This window comes from Pinus tabuliformis, chromosome 4_2 (genome assembly GCF_031772625.1).
Source record: "Pinus tabuliformis cultivar Carrire ecotype Pingquan chromosome 4_2, CPIR1, whole genome shotgun sequence".
Classification (NCBI taxonomy): domain Eukaryota; kingdom Viridiplantae; phylum Streptophyta; class Pinopsida; order Pinales; family Pinaceae; genus Pinus; species Pinus tabuliformis.
Window position 1 is genome coordinate 430,021,332 of NC_142304.1, and position 19,458 is coordinate 430,040,789.

At 35.2% G+C, this 19,458-nt stretch overlaps 1 protein-coding gene across 2 annotated transcripts in view; it reads right to left on the minus strand.

Annotated features, from left to right (window-relative positions):
- Positions 1-4,913: 4,913 nt before the first annotated feature.
- Positions 4,914-19,458, minus strand: part of LOC149169799 (tetratricopeptide repeat (TPR)-containing protein) — a 437,974-nt gene continuing 423,429 nt past the window's right edge. The window contains exons 16-18 of one of the 2 annotated variants that reach the window (XM_089428816.1): positions 6,002-6,192; positions 5,770-5,882; positions 4,914-5,649 (exon numbers count right to left, since the gene is read on the minus strand). In XM_089428816.1, coding sequence (XP_089284942.1) covers positions 5,368-5,649; positions 5,770-5,882; positions 6,002-6,192 — 586 coding nt within the window. In that variant the 3' untranslated portion in view covers positions 4,914-5,367. The remainder of the gene's footprint in view (positions 5,650-5,769; positions 5,883-6,001; positions 6,193-19,458) is intronic. The other variant, XM_089428817.1, reaches the window with a different exon arrangement.

The window sequence follows — 19,458 nt, forward strand, 5'->3', positions numbered from 1 at the left end:
CCCTAGGAGAGGGAAATGAGCTTGCCTAGGCACAACTGAAGCATGAATAAGGTGTAAAATGACTCATTAGACACTGACATGATAATGAAAACTCTCTGAATGATGATAGACTCAGCTGAATAATGACATGGACTGACATTTGGGCAAACCCTAGACCTAATGCCTAGTGACCAAATTTTGCTTGAAGACTCACTGAAATGACAAAATTTGACCTTGACACTCTGAGACCACTTTGTAAGAGCATATTTGATCACTGTAGGAAGGCTGGAAAGACTGACACTAACAGGACCAACTCACACATGGGAAGGATGAATTTTCTATAGAAGAGGCCGAAAATTTCAAGGTAGTCGCAGACAGAATTTCAACCCCCTTGTTGCAAGTCCAAACTTTAGAAGTTTTACCAGATTTGAAGGAGTTTGACCAATGTTCACTTTGATTTTTGGAAGAGGGTTGGACTTGGTATCTTGTTGGTAGTTTGGTCTTGGTCTTGGATATCTCTCATTTTGATCTGATTCTATAAGAGAAGGATTGTTGGGTTTTCCCCTTGCAGGTTTTTCCTTGGATACTAGCCTAATTTTGGTCTCTTTGTGATCTTTACAATTTGAATATTTGTATAATTGTTTGATGAAGGAGACATAAGATGTAATAAGAAGACGACTAATTTTCACAAAGAGTTATCAAAAAGAAAAATTAGGTGTTAGACTTCACCACACTTAGTTTCTCAACACTTAGTGATATTCATATATTGATTGATCAATGTAAATGTTATGAACTTTGTTGAGTAGAATTGTCAAACTATAACATAAACTGACCATCCTAATTTGATCATGTGCAAATCATTGCACTTATATGTTTCCCTTCTGAGTGCTATTCATACATGGATTGATCAATGTACATACTCTAGTGATTAGGATGTTGATAAGATGTCTTCATAATGTTTCTTTGATTTGCTTTTGAAGTTTTATTTTCTTCATGTGTTGCATTATTAATTGTTGAGATTTTATTAGTAATTACACTAAAAATTTACATTGTTTGTACTTCAACATTTGAGAATGTTTTTACTTCAAGTGATTTGACATCTTTCTGAGTTGTGACATTAATAGGATATGTATTTGTTCCTTTATCCACAACATTTATTTTCACGTCTAAATATTTCAATGCTTCGCCCTCAATAAATTGTTGTACTGTGTTTTCCAATGACTATGTATCCTTTTTAAGCTTCTTAAATTGTGTAAATAGATTTTGACTATAATTCTGGAAATATGAAATCACTTCAACTTTTGTATCATCAACTTTATTTTAATATTTTGATGCTCAAATTTCTCAATTTTTATATTCTAATTTTAATTACCAACTTTCAATTAATGGGCCTTCATAGTGTTTTTTCTTGAGAAATTTCATCTCTTTGTTCTAATTTTTAATTGTATTATTTTGTAAACTTGTCTTCTTGAATTGTGAAAGTAATTTTTGAGTGTGATCCTTTAAGTAAGAAATTTCTTTGTTTTTATCTATGGTAACATCATGAATTCCTATTGCAACATTGATATTGATTTTTGGTTTTCTTGAAGGATCACCCATGAAATACATTTAAAGTCTTTTAATGAAGGTATTATTGATTTTGACTTCAATATATTCTTCATATAGGGAAATACCAAAATCATTTTCTCCATGTTTAAAATGAAAGTACCAAGTTTTCAAACCATTGTAAACTGATAATCCTGTCGATCTCTTCTTTAAACATAGTTGTAATATTGAATAGAGATATACATTCATAATTGTCAATTATTACTCACAAATCCTTAATTTTGCTTTGAAATAAGAAGCATCTTTATTCTTAATTATGTTTGGTTTTGGAATTAATAATTGATTTTCCATATCGACATTTATGTAATTTTGCTTATGATTCTTGTTGATAAATATATTAATTTTTTTCCTTGAATGCTCTCATTTAATATACATAATTTATAACATGAAGCATCCTTTATAAACAAATCTTCATTCATTTTCAAATTATCTATTTTACAATTTGAACTAGGATTATTTAAAATATATATATATATATATATATATATATAATATTAAAAAACGAAAAAGGAATTTAAGAAAAATGGTAATTGTATTTTATAAAAAAATAAAAAAATTAAACTTTGACTAATGACTTCGAAACTTTGAATGGTTGTATGACTTTTTCTTCCAACCAAAATACCTTGACTTACGAATTTATATAGTTTTTTAATTTTTGAACTTGATAAAGCTTTTATAATCTCCACTTAATTACCTTCTTTATTTTTTGATACTAATATTTATTTAGTTTATTATTATTTTTTTGAAAAATATAATTTGATTATTTGTCCACTTACTTTTAGAGATGGTAATTAGAGTATTAGGGATAAAGGCTTAGTTTGCACATTTTGATATACTTATATTTTTATAAGTTTTATTATTCCCATACTTTTTAATATGCATTCGTTTACTTAATCAATGGGTTGCAACTATGCGCAATAATACAAGACAACACACACAAATTTGTACAAATATGTCATTGTTGTGGGTACATACAACAATTCAATAGAGATGTGTAGATGCAAGTCTGCAACTACAATGATACAATGGATCTGTACAACAATTATCTCGCACACAGATGATATGAAAACGCCATAACTTTTGTACGATATAGTGTTCAATCATGAAATTAGATGTATTAGGAATGGTATGAAGATGTACAACAATGATAATTAGTGGATTATAAAACAAATTTAATTGCAAATACAATGTACAGATATAATGATCACACGGTTGTACTTATTGATATGACAAATGTGTATGGACCAACAATATGAATGTTGTGATTGTACAAATGGTTTGGATGTTTGAGGCTAATCATTGGATAAGTTTGACCACAACAATGACGATACAAATAACAACAATGGTATGAATAGCACAATATGGCATACTTACAGGAAGTACGAAAATTCATTAACAAGATACAGTGCAACAATAAATTAAGTAGCATACAAATACATTCCACTGGACATATTTTACAATTGGGATTATATGATGGTGAATACAACTAAATCAAATTGTACGACTACAATTAAATCATTGGCCTTCTCAATTTTTTTGTACAAGCATAATTTTTATACTTAGTGTGTAGACCATTATAATATGTCAGACATACAAATTGTTTATGGGATATATCTATAGTTTGTATTCATGTGACCTTTTAAAATCTCAATTGTCCTTTTGTAATATTCTTTTTTTTATTCCTAGTTTTTCAAACTTGCAGCTATGTGGTATCGATCAAAATTTTAATCGCTTTTTTTTTCTCAATTGCCATGTGCCTAAAATTGGTCAAAACTGTGACATAGAAAAAAAATGACTTCAAAGTTTTATATAACCAAAAGTCGTATTATAATGGCTTTGATAAGAGCATGGCCAAAGACCGAATTAAAAATAAAGCTCTCATACCAAGCGTCATAACCAAACCTAGCTCACCAACTAAGCATCCAAAATATTTGGAAAATAAAAATATCCACTTAAAATAAATAAATATATATATATATATATATATATATAGATAGATAGATAGATAGATAGATAGATATATATATATATATATATATATATATATATATATATATATATATATATATATATATACAAACGAGAGTCCCATTATTAATATTAGACAGAAGTGCCCTTTCATAAGAAGTCACATTTTTTCATTGAGACATGTTCTTTCTTATGTCTCTTCATTAACTATTAATAAATTTTATTATTTATTAGTTATATTATTTTATATATATTTATGTTTACAAGAACTATGATTCTTAAATAAATATACAAGGCATAAGTCCTTGGTCTTGGGCCCTAAATTATCAACTAGATCATGAGAGTCATTTCGTACAAGCACAAGCTAATTAACATGGAAGATGAGAGACTTCCTACCGCTGCTTCAAAGATCAATGACGACCACTAAAGGCTCACTAAACCCTTTGTGGTATAGTGGAGGAGGATGCTATTCAAGTTATAAATATTGCTACAAAGACCATCATAACAAAGCTTAAAGAGGAAATGTAGATTGCTAAAGAGATTGAGAATAAGAGAAAGTTGATTTATTATAAGGAAATCACTGGCCCAAAGGTACAAGATCAACATTACTTATGTTTTTCCAACTCGAACAGGAAAAAAAATATTGCAAAGATATGAACAAATTCACATGAGCTTCATAATGAAACAAGGGATTGGATAAAAATCTAAAACTCATAGGCACAAAAGAATTTGTATTGAGAATGAAAAACATTTCTCTTCTAATGCCCAACCTACAAAGACATTGGATCTAATTTTCAAGATTCATATAAAATCTAACTCCATAGTTGTTAACATGTAAAAATAAAAAGGAACAAGGAAATTTCATTTCTAAGTTATTCAATTATGAAAACAACATGATAAATCAAAGTAATGGATTTAATTTTATAAATCAAATAAACCAAACTTCATCTAAGTGGATAGTAATGATCATCATCGTCATCATATATATATATATATATATATATATATATATATATACCCGGTATGACAAAATGCAAAGATTCCCTAGTAATTCCACTACATTCAAATTCATTGCAATTAATATATAACAATTAGCAATCCTTTCATAATTTCAGTCGAACAACTAATATTACTTTGTACAGGTATTTCATCTTTCAATTTGGCAGGCATTCTTATCTTAATACTTAATTTGTGTTGGAGAAGACACTAATTATATTGAATGCATCCATATATAGTTTACTTCTATCTCTAGGTCTATAACCATTATCTATATCTCTTGAATACAAAATGCATTTACCTCACCTTCACTTAGCTGCGTTGCCTACTGCAATATATATCTATTGATGGGGTCCCGTGCAGCATTGACACCTTTACCTCATTGCTGATAGTTTTCATATCTAACAATATTGATAGTCCCTTTTGCAAGTAACAAATGCCATGCCTTTCCTTTTGATATCCTTTATTTATCAGGAAATGAAACCTGTTTCTTACATTGACATGTGATGATCTGATATTCTTTTCTCTTGTTGATTGACAAGGCATACCATACATTTATGGGTTGGTAATCAGTTGTCTTATGGACGACATTCAATCTTCTATTGATTTGCAAAAGAACCTTGGCACTGCAGCCATCCCCTAATTGGCATACACACTGCCTGTTTAAACAATCTATTTACTTTTGCCGCACATCACAATTGTTGTAATGTGTAGCAAAAAGATTAATTTTAGCTTTCATACATTTTAAGGATGAAATTTTCTAGACATATACTAAAATGGAATAGGGTGAAAATCATCGAAAAAGAAATTCCTGTGTAATCAGGTATTGCAATAATCCTTCAATATTTGCCTTGCAAGATCTACAGCACCACTAGTTTTGTATATCAAGTGCAAATTGTAAGCTGCCTCCTTCCGCAAATCACAGTGTCCGCAATTTACAAGTTTTGGTTGAATCTCAGATACAAATGTTGCATCCTCATTTGGAAGCCTTGGGATTGGATGATCCTCCTCACAGTGAGCAAGAACCTTCTCATAATATATTACGGCTAAATGTACAAGACCCACATGCTGATATGCACGGGCTAGGTTGTAATTAGATTCCTGCAAAACATCAATAAAGTTAATCTGTTGCAGTTTATTGCAGGATATATATGAAAATTCTCATATAAAAAAAGGGCCAGGAGCAATGTCATGCTTTATATAAACTAGGCATACTAAAACCTGGTTACTGTTGCACAGTCGTTGGTAATTGTGAAGGAAAGCAAAGCCCTGAAGCACGCACTGATTTTTGTTGTTAACTCGAAATCCAAGAGCTAAATTGATGAAAGAAGTACCTAGAAAAAATAAGGAATGGACAATTTTCAGAAGTATATTTCATGTCTAAACAACTTTCCCATCTGAAAAGGTACCAAGAGAAGTATGAAAATGAAAAACTGATAATCGAATTTCATACCAACACAAAGGTTGATTAAGGGGTTGTCAGGTTGTAACTTGTATGCTTCCAGATATTCCCGCAAGGCACCTTGTGATTGGCTAATCATAGCAAATTGATGTCCACAGATCACCATAGGTGGGACACAGTCTGGGTACTTGGCTCGTGTTGCAAGCATAAATTTTCCATGTTTACCAACTCGACTCTCCAATCTCCAAAACATACATCAATGGTGTCATAAAATTCATTCAAACAAGAACTTAGCACTACGGGACAAAAGACATCTTGCAAAACTTTTATGGATCCATACAACTTTCTAGCAAATGGGAATAACACTTCAAAGCATAAGACAACATAGTAGTTTAACTAGAAGTTTCCATCTGGCCACTGTTGCTTAAAGCATAAAACAACTGGTGAGGGAGATAACTACATGAGGCATTGATTGGTAAAGGAGATAACAATTCAGTCATAGTTATCCTCGTACTTCATCAATAAATAAATGTTTTAAATGAGATAACTAGGAACAAAAAAAAATTCTCTCTAAGTACCCTTCATTGAATGAAGTATGAACCTGTTTTTTGTTTTGCACAGTAAACAATGGTTTTATTGGGCTTCTATAATCTGAATTACTATGTTTCCTAAATGGCACCGTTGACCCTTTATGGTCCAGTAGAGAGTTATATTTGCCTCCCTTTTTCCTCTGAATATTTGGATCTTAATTTTAGTACAATGTCAGCTTATAAAATATCTCTGAGCAAACTAATTTAACCTATAAAATCTGATATCAGGGATTTGTTCACAGTCATGATAATGGTGGTCCTGTCACAGGCTCATCAATTTTCATTGTCCTTTCAAAGAATATTTCCCTATAACTTGAGCAAACAAGTTGTCTGTGTTTTGTGCAAAGGTATGCCATTGCATACCCATTCTTAATGGAACGTTCTAGAATATGCCTCGTCAAATCCACAACATGTGCTGATCAACCCATTCTATCAGAAGCCACGGTTTATCCCCCATTCGCAAAGTCACCTCTACTTGGAAAAAGTACCTTTTCATATTTGAATTATGTACCGATGTGTTGTAGACCTTGAGTTTCTTTTTTGACATTTTTGACACTAGCCAAAAATTATAAGTCTCCTCAATTTCTCCTTAATTTTTTTGGGACTCACTGATTCAAAATACTCCTCAAGAAAACTTTATGGTTGTCTTTATAGAGATAGTCAGATCCCACAGTATCCCTGAAATAGAAGAGGAGTTTGAACACGTCTAGGGATTATCTAAAAGAGATATTAGAGGGTGATTACAGCTGCTCTTTCTCATATAATTATTTTAAAACTTCCCCATATTCAGACTGGTCACTGGATGCATACTAACACAAGTTCAGCACCAAATTATTTCTCAAAACATTTTAGAAAACTATCATGTTTGGATACAAAATATTCGTGAGCCTGATTGAGAAAGTGGCAGCACTACAACAACGCTTCAGAATGCCCAACCAAAAAGATCATCAGACTACATGCCCACTATGTTCGGCAGAATTTGGCAGAAACATAGGACATTTCCAATTACTTTAATCAGAGATAAATATAGCTGGACATATTGAGCCTAAAAATTGCAGTGAAGTGAAATTTAAATGTTAGTTTTTGTAGCTTGGATAGATATTCTAGTCTTGAGAGGTGTCATTGAGGCTATAGACACGGAGGAGTTAATTATCTCTAAGCCCATGTGATTTTTCCTAATGTTCACCTAGGGAAAATATCTTAATTAAGTCAATTACTGATTTTTTAAATATTTCCGTCTAAACTTAGAAAAAGTAGATAATTAATTGACATTAGTTGGGATAAGATCGATTTACCTCTATAAGCACGTAGACAGTTTCTAAGACAATCTTAGCAATCAATTAGATCAAGCAAACTTTTAATCATGGCCATTCATTTGTGAATGAGAGATTATAAAGAGAGATCAATCGACAACTTCGGAGATACATCGAGTGGGTGAATTTTTAGAGACACTAGGAGGGTTTCAGCAGTAGTGATTGAGCGAAAATTCTTTGAATATTTTTGCTATCAGTATTCTCCACGAGATTTTCCCAGTGAGGCCATGAGCTTCAGGAGGAGACCGAATTGCTCAGTAAATTTGCAAGAGGCTGAGATTATTTTCTGGAAGGCACTGTGAGTCTTCCACAGGCAAAGATTGAATTTCCCAGAGGGTGTGCGAGTTCACCAAAGGCCTATGCAAGTTTGTTGGAGGCCATTTGAATTTTCCAGGAGGCAAATCGAGTTTCTAGAGGGCAGTGCGAGTTTGCCAGGAGATAGTGCAAATTGCCAAGAAGACCCAGTACGAATTGCCAGAGGCGAATGCATGTTGTTGAAGGTAATGTGAATTGCAGAAAAGGGAAGTCACGGGGTTTTTTGAATTAGCAAAAGTGAAGAAAATATTTTTTCCGGAGCTTTGCAAGTGTTAGGCAAGCAATCGTAATTTCTCAATAGCAATTTATTTGTTGAAGATATTAATAAAAGCCCTTAGATTTGAAAACTGGTTTTCCCCACGTTGGGGATTTTCTAGGGATGTTTTGTCCAAAAATACTACCGTAAATTGTGCGATTGGTTTCTCACATATTTTCCTGCATTTTTAGTTTGTGATTAGTGTTGTTTAAGTCGTTATTCGTTGCTTCCAGTAAATGATTTGATTTGTCATAAATATGTGACAAGAAATAATTAACTGGTTAATAGCACCTTTAGTGTAACCAAAATTTCACATGGTACCAGAGCGATAAAGCATTGAGGTTATTGGTGACCTAAGCACGAGGGTTTCAAAGGAGAAATCAAAGGATTTAGCATATATTTTCTCTTTAGATCTATTCAAATTTATTGGAGTTTAATGTTCAATGGATTCAGATACGTATTTAGTTGGATTGAGATATCAAGACAGACTTGATGGTGCATCAAACTTTGCTGTTTGGAAATCCAAAATTTTATTGTTGTTGGAGGAGCATGGAATGAAGGAGTATGCTACAATAGTTGTTATTGTACCAACAAATCCGGTGCAGTTAGTGACCCGCTGCAAGGAGGATGCTAAGGCTAGGCGTATTATCCAATATGGGGTTAAAGATCACGTCGTTCCCCATATTGTAGAATTGGATACAACCAAGAAGATGTGGGATGTCATCTTGAAGTTGTTCCGGAATGCTATTGTAAATAGAAATTTGATTCTCAGAGAGAAGCTGAGAAACACTAGAATGAACAAGGGAGAAGGCATAATAAGTTACCTCACCAAGATCAGACTTGTCAAGGACAAGTTAGCAACTCTCAGAGAGAAGATAGATGATGACGAGCTCATGAGTACTGCCTTAAATGGGTTCTCAAAGCAATGGGATGTGTTTGACCAAGTGATTAGTGGATGACATGACCTACCTAACTGAGATTGTTTGTGTAGCGATTTCACTCAGGAGGAGCTTAGGTTGAGTCTTGTCAGTGGTAGTAGCAGTAGAACCCAGAAACATGAGGGTGACGAGAATGTTGCTCTAGTAGGAAAGGGCAAAGCAAGAAGGGCTCAAACAAAGGGCCTAACTCCAAGAGAGAGAAGAACAAAAAGAACTTGAGCAAAATCATGGACACTATGTCAATTGTAGGAATTTATAGGGTAACTTCCTTAGATTGAACAACAAAGGACACCACTCACAAACAAATCATAGATCAGTACACTGGTATTCTTGACGTGGTTAAAACCCCCAAAGAGGGAAACAAATCATGACCTAAACCAACATAGCGACTTCATGCAATATTATTAATAAAAGAAAGAAAATTTACATAAGCTTCTCTCATGAACAGTCTTCGACAAATGACCCTCCATGCTCTTTAAATAGAGATCATGGACCAATCGGGTGTTAAGCCACGGATCAAGTGTTAGTAATACCAATGAGAGAATGAACCGTTGGATCACTTCATGTCTAAAACATATCATGACCATCGTATTGTAAGTTACAAAAAGTACATACTAAACAAACACACTTTACCTAACTATACACTAGACCAAGTTATACTTAATTAATTCCTATGTGTTGGAATATCCTAACATCCCCCCTTAAGGACAACTTGGGATAGGATTGAAGGATGTACAAAGATGACACAATAGGAGAAGGAAGGAGGCATTAGAGCCTATCCCCCCATAATGACAACTTCCTGAACTCCAACCATAAATCGAAGTTTAGTAAACTTTGCCTCTGTGAGAGCCTTTGTAAAGATGTCTGCAACTTGATCATCGGTTGAACAATATTGCACTTCAAGAACATGGTCATGAATGAGATTTCTAATGAAGTACATGTGTAGTTCAATGTGTTTGTTGCCTGATGTTGGATTGGATCTTTGCATAGTTGAATGGCACTTTAATTACCACACCAAAGTGTAGTCAGATTTTGCTACTGAAAACCAAACTCTGACAGAATCTGACGAAGCCACAAGATTTCCTTACTAGCTTCAATGACGCCACGATACTTTGCTTCTACTGAAGAAAGAGAAATGGCGCTTTGTTTCTTGCAAGCCCATGTAATAGGTCTAGAACCAAGAGTGAAGACATAACCTGCAGTAGACTTTCGATCATCAGGGTCACCAACCCAATTACAATCAATGAAACCAACCAATAGAGGAGATGCTCATGCACTGCAATGAATCCCAAACTGAATTATACCTCGAACATAACGAAGTATTCTTTTCGCTGCTTTCCAATGACTTTCATTTGTTTGTGCATAAACCGAGCAACAAGACCAACAACAAAGGAAAGGTCAGGAGTGGTATGGGTCAGATACAAAAGTTTTCCAACAAGCTGATGCTATAAGGTAGCATCACCTTTGGCGGAACTACAAGTGATTGAAAGTTTGACTCCAGACTGAAAGGGAGAAGGGGCCGGCTTACAGTTTTCCATGTAATATTCCAAATAGATATTTTACAGAGATAATCAAAGACATGCACAAAATAACAACGCAATAAATTTCAACAAACACCCATGAACAGAAAAATGCTCTAGAACACCCAAAATGGCCAATTTTTATTATAAATAAACTGTTGGAGTACAATAAAATTGGAAGGAGTGTGCTTGGGTTTGATCAAGGCAAGCTACAAGCCCCAAGTGATCAATCTCCTAATGCCCAACTGCTGCAATAGTTTTTCACTCCAAAAATCTGTGCTGACCCAATTTTTCTTCACTGTTGGCTGACTTGGCACCCTAATTTTGCCCCTCAAAACTACCCATAAAATTCTATAAATTTGGAGATGTGATCCTTGTCAAAAACCCAACAAAACCCAGAAAGGGTTTTCTCTAGTTTGGATCCTCCAAATTCAACCCCAAATAGCTTGGCCCTCCTCAAATACCAGAATGCTTCACCTATAGCCGAAAATGATGAATTGTTACTCCAAAATGCTAGCAACATCCCCACAATCTCCCTCCAAATGAAATACTAACAACTCATCCCCTAAATCCTCTTACTGACACTACACACAACAATCACCCAAGAGAACTGAGTAGGCCTGTGAGAGATGGTGTAGTAGCAAGCTTCAAAAATTCGTACAGTTGTAAGGGACTGAAATTGTAGCCACAAAATCCTCTCCAAAATCCTAGAAATACCCAGAAGGGGTTTGGTACAAATCCAAGCCAAAATTGAGCCCACTAAGTGACGCAGATTCCCCAGCAAACTAGCAATTCGCCTTGCAATAAGAATGATGATTTCAGGCCCGAATATTGCCCGAAATTTTCTATAAAATTAGCTGAAGACTCCTCTCAATAAACCCACAAAAACCCAGAAAGGGTTTGGGCTGAATCCAATGTGCACCGGTGACCCCAATAAATGTGTATGGTTCTAACTAGCTAGAAAAACGCCCTATAGAAATAATTCTGTTGTAGAAGGCCAATCAATTACTAGAAAAATCTCCTCAAACCCCTACAAATCACTCCTCCAAGCTTCTTTATTTATCTTCAGCCCGAACTCTCCAAATCTCCCTATCAAAATGTTTGCGTCGCAGTTGTCAAGAAATCCCTGAAATGATAAATTCAGCCCTCCAAAATGTAACACTCTCTGCCCTACAAATCACCAAGGAAAAACTCGCCCTCCCTATGGATAAATATTTGCAAATTCTCTAGCCAAAACTCCACTATTTGCCACCACCTCTCAGCCTCTTTGAATTTCATTCTACACCCTAAGAGAAGCATGCTCCAGCTGGAAATGGTCTATAATGTAGCTTCTAGAGAAGCCCTAACATGGACTTCTTACTCCCCTAGGGTGACACTCGAAGTTCACAGATGGTAGAGGTGGAATTTCCGCTCAGAAATCCCTTGTGTTGAACAGCGTGGTTGTCTTGGCTAAGCAACTCAAGAGAACTAATGTTGAAATTGTAAAATGACCAAAGATAATCCACAAAATGAGTCCATCCACCTTTTATAATTTCTTCTCATGCCTCTAGACTCCTTTTTATAATATTATTTTATTGGTCCCCATTTTCCACTAAGTCACTTTTGCCACCATTTAATAAAATAATAATTTGCCGCTATTCTCTGATAAAATGATATTAGCCACCTTTCTCCAATAATATTTGCCCCCTTTTAATTAATATTATTAAAATTTGGCAAAATTCCTTTATGACTCCCATGCTCACAAAATTGGGTATATTACAGTCCTCCTCGCCAAAAATTGCTTGTCCCCAAGCAATGCTCGAACAAGCTCTCTCTCTCTCTGTCTATTGACCACACTGTCACTGCAAACGATGCCAGGTTCCCAAATGTGCCATTGAGTCACCCTGAATCCTTGCACCATCCTGTCATAAATGAATCCCTCGATACCAGGGTCCCATGCTAATCTTAAAAACATGCCACCATGTCGACATTGCGCCATTCTAATTACAATTATCTGCCCATCATGCACATACCATATCCTCCTCTCTTGGAACCCGGTGGTGAAATACTGACAAATGCCAAATACATCCTGCCCAGGTATCTCCATGATGCCAAATCCTACATCCAAAGCTAACCCTAAACCTATGCAGCAACAGGGAAAGTTTACTTCGCCATACGATGAAGGCCTCTGTGAACACTCGTGTGTCAACCCAAGAGTGAACTAGATCACTCTCTGCCATGACTCTGCTCACCATGAGACAGAGTGATCTATCAACCAACTGAATCCCCGGATCCCATAGCCAGACTTGCTGTGACATAGTTCTGACAGTTGTTGGAAGCCATTCGTGCCTCGTCTCTGGTCCCTGCATGCAATCAATATATATGCTCCATCTATCATGAACTAATATGATGAATGTTAAACTGCCTTGTGCCTGCCACTGCGTAGTATTGATGACCACTGGAAACCGCATGTGCCAAATAGCTACCGCATGAATGCAACCAATATATGGCTTTCTGATAGTCACAATCGACTCAATGTATGTGGATCCATCCTTCTCCTTCCAACCATCATCATTAAGTCTGCCATCCACCCTCTCGATAATGTGCCAATACAATGTCTGGAGCCCGGACACCCACTGGAAAATTGCCTCAGTCATACATGGTATCCTTTGCTCATGAAAGATCCTGACATGCCCTGTGGAAAGAGTGGCACATGTCTCCCCCGTGACCATCTCCCCAGGTGTAGGCAAAGTGATGAACAATATGCCATCCCTGCAGAAGATCACCTCATCTCCCAACTTGTGGTTGTCAACTCGCGCATCAACCCTGCTCCACTACAGAATATCTATTGTGCCCCTAAGGCACTGAACCTCATAGTGTCATCTCCGGAAAATCCCCCAAGTCCTGTTATCCACACTATGGGTCTGGATTGAACACAACAAGGCTCCCCTCAAATGGATGTGGTGACAACGAGTGGAAGATGCGCGGGTTCCGATGGGTATAATCAAGAACCCGTGTGGACGCTCCCGACCCGTCTCGTGATCGATTCGCTCTCCCAACCTGGGGATGCCCACCCCAATGACATGCTTGACATCCTTGTCAAGGAATCTCCCTGCTAGTAACACTCCCTCTATCTACAGTGCAACCTCGCACACTATTGCATATAACCATGTATCCTCGTGTCTCCTAGCATACAACTTCACCCAATCACACATCTCTTTGCACCGTCGCACCTTGCTACATGCTACAGCATCATCTAGAATCAACTGGTATCCCTCCTGTATCGATGTGCCCATCACTCTATAAGGGAATGCATTAAGATGTGATGCAACCATGCACACCACTGCACACCTCTGTGCTCCTTCACATACTCTTGTGCACCACTGCATACCCCTACACACCCCTGGATATCAAGGTCTAAGATTGAGTCCATAGGCATCATCCTGCATCTTGTCAGGGTCGCTATCTCTACTACCACTCTGCTGGTAAGCCCTCCATGATGTGATTTGTATCTCCTCATCATCCTAGATAGACCTAAGTGGCCTAACTCTTCACATGTTAACATGAATAACACAATAGCTCATGTGTCTTGTTGACCACTATGTGTTAATGACCCATAGCAGTACACCCCCTTTTTTCGCAAAAGGGATAGCGCTTGATTGACGTGTCCATGCCGTTCAACTATCATCATCAACCTGATCATCACGTTATATTGTAAACCCTTTCTGCATGTGTAAATTGTAAATAATCTCAGCAGATTCGTGTCATGTATGTAATTGCCTAGGTAAACCTATTTTTCTGGTGACGAACTACATTCCGTGAGGTTTGTTGTCTCACTGATCCATTCTTGGATGGTCGGCAGAGTTTTCCTTCAGCCTTACCCCAAAGTCGGAATGGATTTTGTCACTGGAATCTTAGGGGGGTCCTAGTGTTCTAGACTATGTTGCAAGAAACGTAGGGCAAGGGGGCATTTCCGTACGGAAACGGGTACGAAAAGCTGAAACGCGTATGGTACGGCCCTAAAATGCGTTTCAGGCAGTACTGCCACGTTTCACGAAACTGAAACATCGCTAGTACGGCCTGAAACGCATTTTAGGGCCGTACGACTCATGTTTCAGCGTTTTTTTTTTTTTAATTTGTTTTCTAATTTATTTTTAGGTTATCCTAGTGACTTCTAGTTTCTTTTAGATGCCTGTCTAAAGTCATAAAAGTGAACTTTTGCCCTAGTGTTGATATGCAGTTCATGGTAATGTTAAATTCTTTAAGTAAAAGTGATATTCTCCTTTATTTTTCATTTTCATCCTTTTACTTAAATTTTTAACATTACCATGAAATGACTCAGGATGTTTGAGAGTGGTTTCACCCTCATTGGATTTCATATGGAGAAAGTAGAATTTTAGGTCTCACTCAAAATCCAGCAGACTTATCTGTTTCTCAGGATTTCAGGATTGGGGAGATTGCAATATTTCCATTGGATTTTATCATGTACTAGGGTATGGAACTTGTATTTAATCAAGAGAACCAAGCCCTCTATGCAGGGGAGACTCCCAATAATGAAGAGCATGTAGGGTACTAGGGTATGAAACTTGTATTTAATCAAAAGCACTAAGGTCGTTCGACTATGTAGGAGGAGACTCCCAATCAAGCACGAGACAAGAAATTAGAAATTTCTCGTGGCTGATTTTGGATATTTCTATTTTCATTATGTGATCATTCATGAGTAAATGTGATGTAAATTTAGAGACCTATAGTTTATGCATTGACAATTGATAATTTTATCATAATGTAATAAATTAGAATGTATCATATATGCTTTATGATTGCACATATTTCTTAAATGTCCTAATATATATATATATATATATATATATATATATATATATTCGCGTTTCCTCGTTTCCAAAATTTGGGAAGGTCGCGTTTCGTATCGCTTCTGTTTCGGAAACTCGTACCCGTTTCCCCGTTTCATGCAACTTAAGTTCTAGATCGAGTCTATGTAAAAGTGATTTGGGAATAATCCTAACTATTTGGTTAGGGTATTTTATTACAAATCGCTTAGTCTGCTGGATTATATTTGTGTCGCAGAACTGAGCAGTCTGTGAGGGTCTTTTGCAAATGGGTTTTCCCCCTTGAGATGTAAAAAATATGAAATCATGATGTAAAGTGTCTTGAGGGTTGGAAAAATAATTTATCCTCTCATAGGTTAATTAATTAAATTTTCTGGCCAAAAATTTAATTAAAATCTTAAACCAGAAATTTAATTAATTATAGGTCCTAGGTAAATTTAAATTTTCCAAAGGCAAAATTCGTGGGTCCTTTAAAATTCAAATTTTAAAAGGTCTCAGGACTAAGGTAAATTAATTATTTTGCTAAATTTTAAGCCTTTGGTCCCTGGGGTTAAGTCAAAGTCAAAATTTTGAGGAAATTAATTAAAAAAATTAATTTTTGAATTAATTAAAATTCATGTAACTGAAAATTTCAAATTTCCTCAATAATTTAAAATTTCGACGGATGAGATTAAAAGAAATTTTAATCCTCATCAACGGTCGAGATTTCTTTGACGAGGATCACTCGAACTAGCCATTGGAGGATTTATCTTTAAATAGGAGGTCATTTGTCAGTTGATAAGACCCGATCTTTTGATCGTGTACCAAGCGAAAAGCTCTCTTGTAATCTTTTTATGAGCAATAAAGAAAGACTTTGGGGTTAAATCTCTGCTGGTGTTACTCTTCGTGGAAATACTGTAAGATGTGTCATTTTCATGCATAGATTTCTTTTTAGCCATTGATGATAGCTTTCTGAAGAGCAATTTGAGTATAGATATCTTGCTTAGTCGTTGGGGTTTGAATGATAATTTAAGTTTTGAATGTAATAGCAGGGATCTATATTAATCTGAATTTTATTATCATTTTCTCGCTCTATTTTAATAGTTGGATTGAGTCTTGCAGGAAAATCCTTGATTATTAGATCATCAGGCGTTCGGGGAAGTTCTCGGCTGAACCAGCAAACTCCCGATCCGTGTTTTCTGAAGAGCCCAACTTGATTTGATCCCGAGCTTATCATAAGATCTTTTTTTTTGGGTGATGCATGAAGGGTTTTAAACTCAGTACCTCCTTTAAAGTTTGAAAAATCTAATTTTTCCTGTGCTAAATCGTTAGATTTCGCTGTTGAGAGCCTCAGATCATCAGATTTGGGAGCGGAGTTGGACTTGCAGTTCCTAGACCTGATAGATCTACCATTTATGTACATAGATCTGTAATTTTCTTCAGTTTTCTGACTTGGGTTTTCTGGGTTTTAGTTTTTTTGGGTCATTGTATATATCGTTTGGGTGTATCTTGTTGTCCTGCAGCTACAAATCTGAAGCAGAAAACTGTGCAGAGTCTAGATCTAGGCCCTTGAGGGTAAGATCTGGATCTTTGGGTTTCATCAGTGTCATTTTGGCAGGGATCATATCCAAATTTTGCAATCCAAAAGTTTAAATTTAAATTCAGATCTGGAAATTTCGTGAGGGTTTCAGGATCAAATCTGAAGCAGGTGGATTTAATATTTTAATTAAATCTGGAGAATTTTCATAAGGGTTTCATTGATAAATTTTAAGCATAAGAATAACATTACAATCTGTGAATTTTTCTTTAGTTCTTGGGCTATAGTTTCTCTGTTGCCTGGGGTTTCCTGAGCAGAAAATTTCGAATTTGTTTTCATTGTTGTTTTCTGGAAAATTTTGAAATTATTTTTAGAGTTTTAAATCTGAAAATTTTTATGAGATCTGGAAAATCTTGGGTTTCTTCCTGCGTTTTTCTTCTGTCTACCCTCCCAGCAGTGACCTTCCAAACCCTCACTCAGCTGCCAACTGTTTTCCTTGCTGCCAGAACCTGCGTCCAAAATCTCCCATCCATTCATCGTACCTCCAGAACCTGCATTTACTCTCCCTTCCTCGTTGCCCTTGTCCCCTCCGCATTCTCCTTCCACTTCCACTGCCATACCCCTGACTACAAGCCTTCAGCTCCCTATGCTGCCTGTCCTCTACACACAGCGTCATCTCATTGCCCGCAGCTTGACCCTCATTTCAACACTCACTGCTGCTCATCATTCTCACGATGTCTATTGATTCACCTTTCCACGCTGCCATAACATTGCTCCATTCCCCATCAAACTCCTCTCCCGCAGTGCCATCCTTCTATCCTCGCTAACCTGCGTATTCTCCATCAGCCTCCCCTTGCTGCTGCAATTCACCCTTACGTCTCCTTCCTACGCCTTTTCTCACCTACATAACACAACCACAATTAAAAAAAAAAAAAACAAAATACAAAAACACTTCGATTTTTTTGTTTATGGGTTAGGGTTAGTCTAAATTGTAAAGCATTCGTTATTTTTTTTTATTTATTTCATTTACATTTCACATACATTGCGTTAGGTTTCTTTTTTCTGTGTATATCTATGAGTTGAGTTGGTTTAGGTTTAATCATTTCTTTTTCTTTTCTTTTCTTTCTTTTAATTTCCAATTTCATTTAAATAAGTCTTTAGTTAGATTATTTTTTCTTTTATTTCGATTTTCTGTTCTGGAACTTTTATTTTAGTTTTGTAATTTGATTCGATTTTTCTCACTTTTCATTTTTGATTTATGATTTAAAATTTTTTTATTTTCATTCAAAATTTCCAAATAAAAAATCTAAAATCCTAAAAATTAGAAAATTCTAAAATCTAAAACATTTAAAAAACATTAAAAACGTTTTTCTTTCTTTTTTTTGTGACATTTGATTTAAAATTTTTATTTTTCTAAAAATTTCTTAAAACATAAAAGAAATCTAAAAAAAAAAATAAAAATTTCAAAAGTCCGATTTTGATTTTGTGTTATTTGCCTTTCTCTTCTTTTTTAACTTTGTTTTGACTTTGATTTTTTTGTTTGTTTCATTTTCATTTAAAATTCAAAAATCTAATTAAAAAAAATAAAATAATAATAATAATAATAATCTAAAAATTTCATAACATTTTTGAAAAAAACCTAAAAATCCTAAAACATTAAAAAATTCTAAAAAATTTAAATTTGTGACTAAGGATTTAAAATGAAATAAATTAAGGGGTTTTAATGCTTACACGTTAAAATTTTTAATGTGGCCTATGGCCCATTAAAAATTTCGATTTTTTAACCTGTTGATTTGTTTATCGCCTAAGGAATAATTAAGATTTGAATTTGAAGTTCCTTAGTGTTATTAAATGCATATTTCTCTATGGTCAAGATGCGATAAATGTTTTAAATATATTGGTTGTTGGAGAAGGTTAATTGAATCTAGATCTGGGTAGTTAACGAAAATCATCTTAAATATAGAATATCTTGCGTGATAAAGTTTTGGGCATCTTACATTTAATTATTCATAATTGTCTCTGTTCATCACATATTGGAAAATTGTTCTAGATAACTTGTCTTCTTACTTATTCTGTTATGTAAAAAATTAGTTAATTAGTTAATTTTAGGTTTATTATTTAATTTTAGGTTTAATTAGACGAAAGGGCACGATCATAAGATCATGCCCTTTCCCAAAGGGTGCCCATGGCGGTATATAAGCCATGAACCCCATTGTAATCATTCATCATCTGTC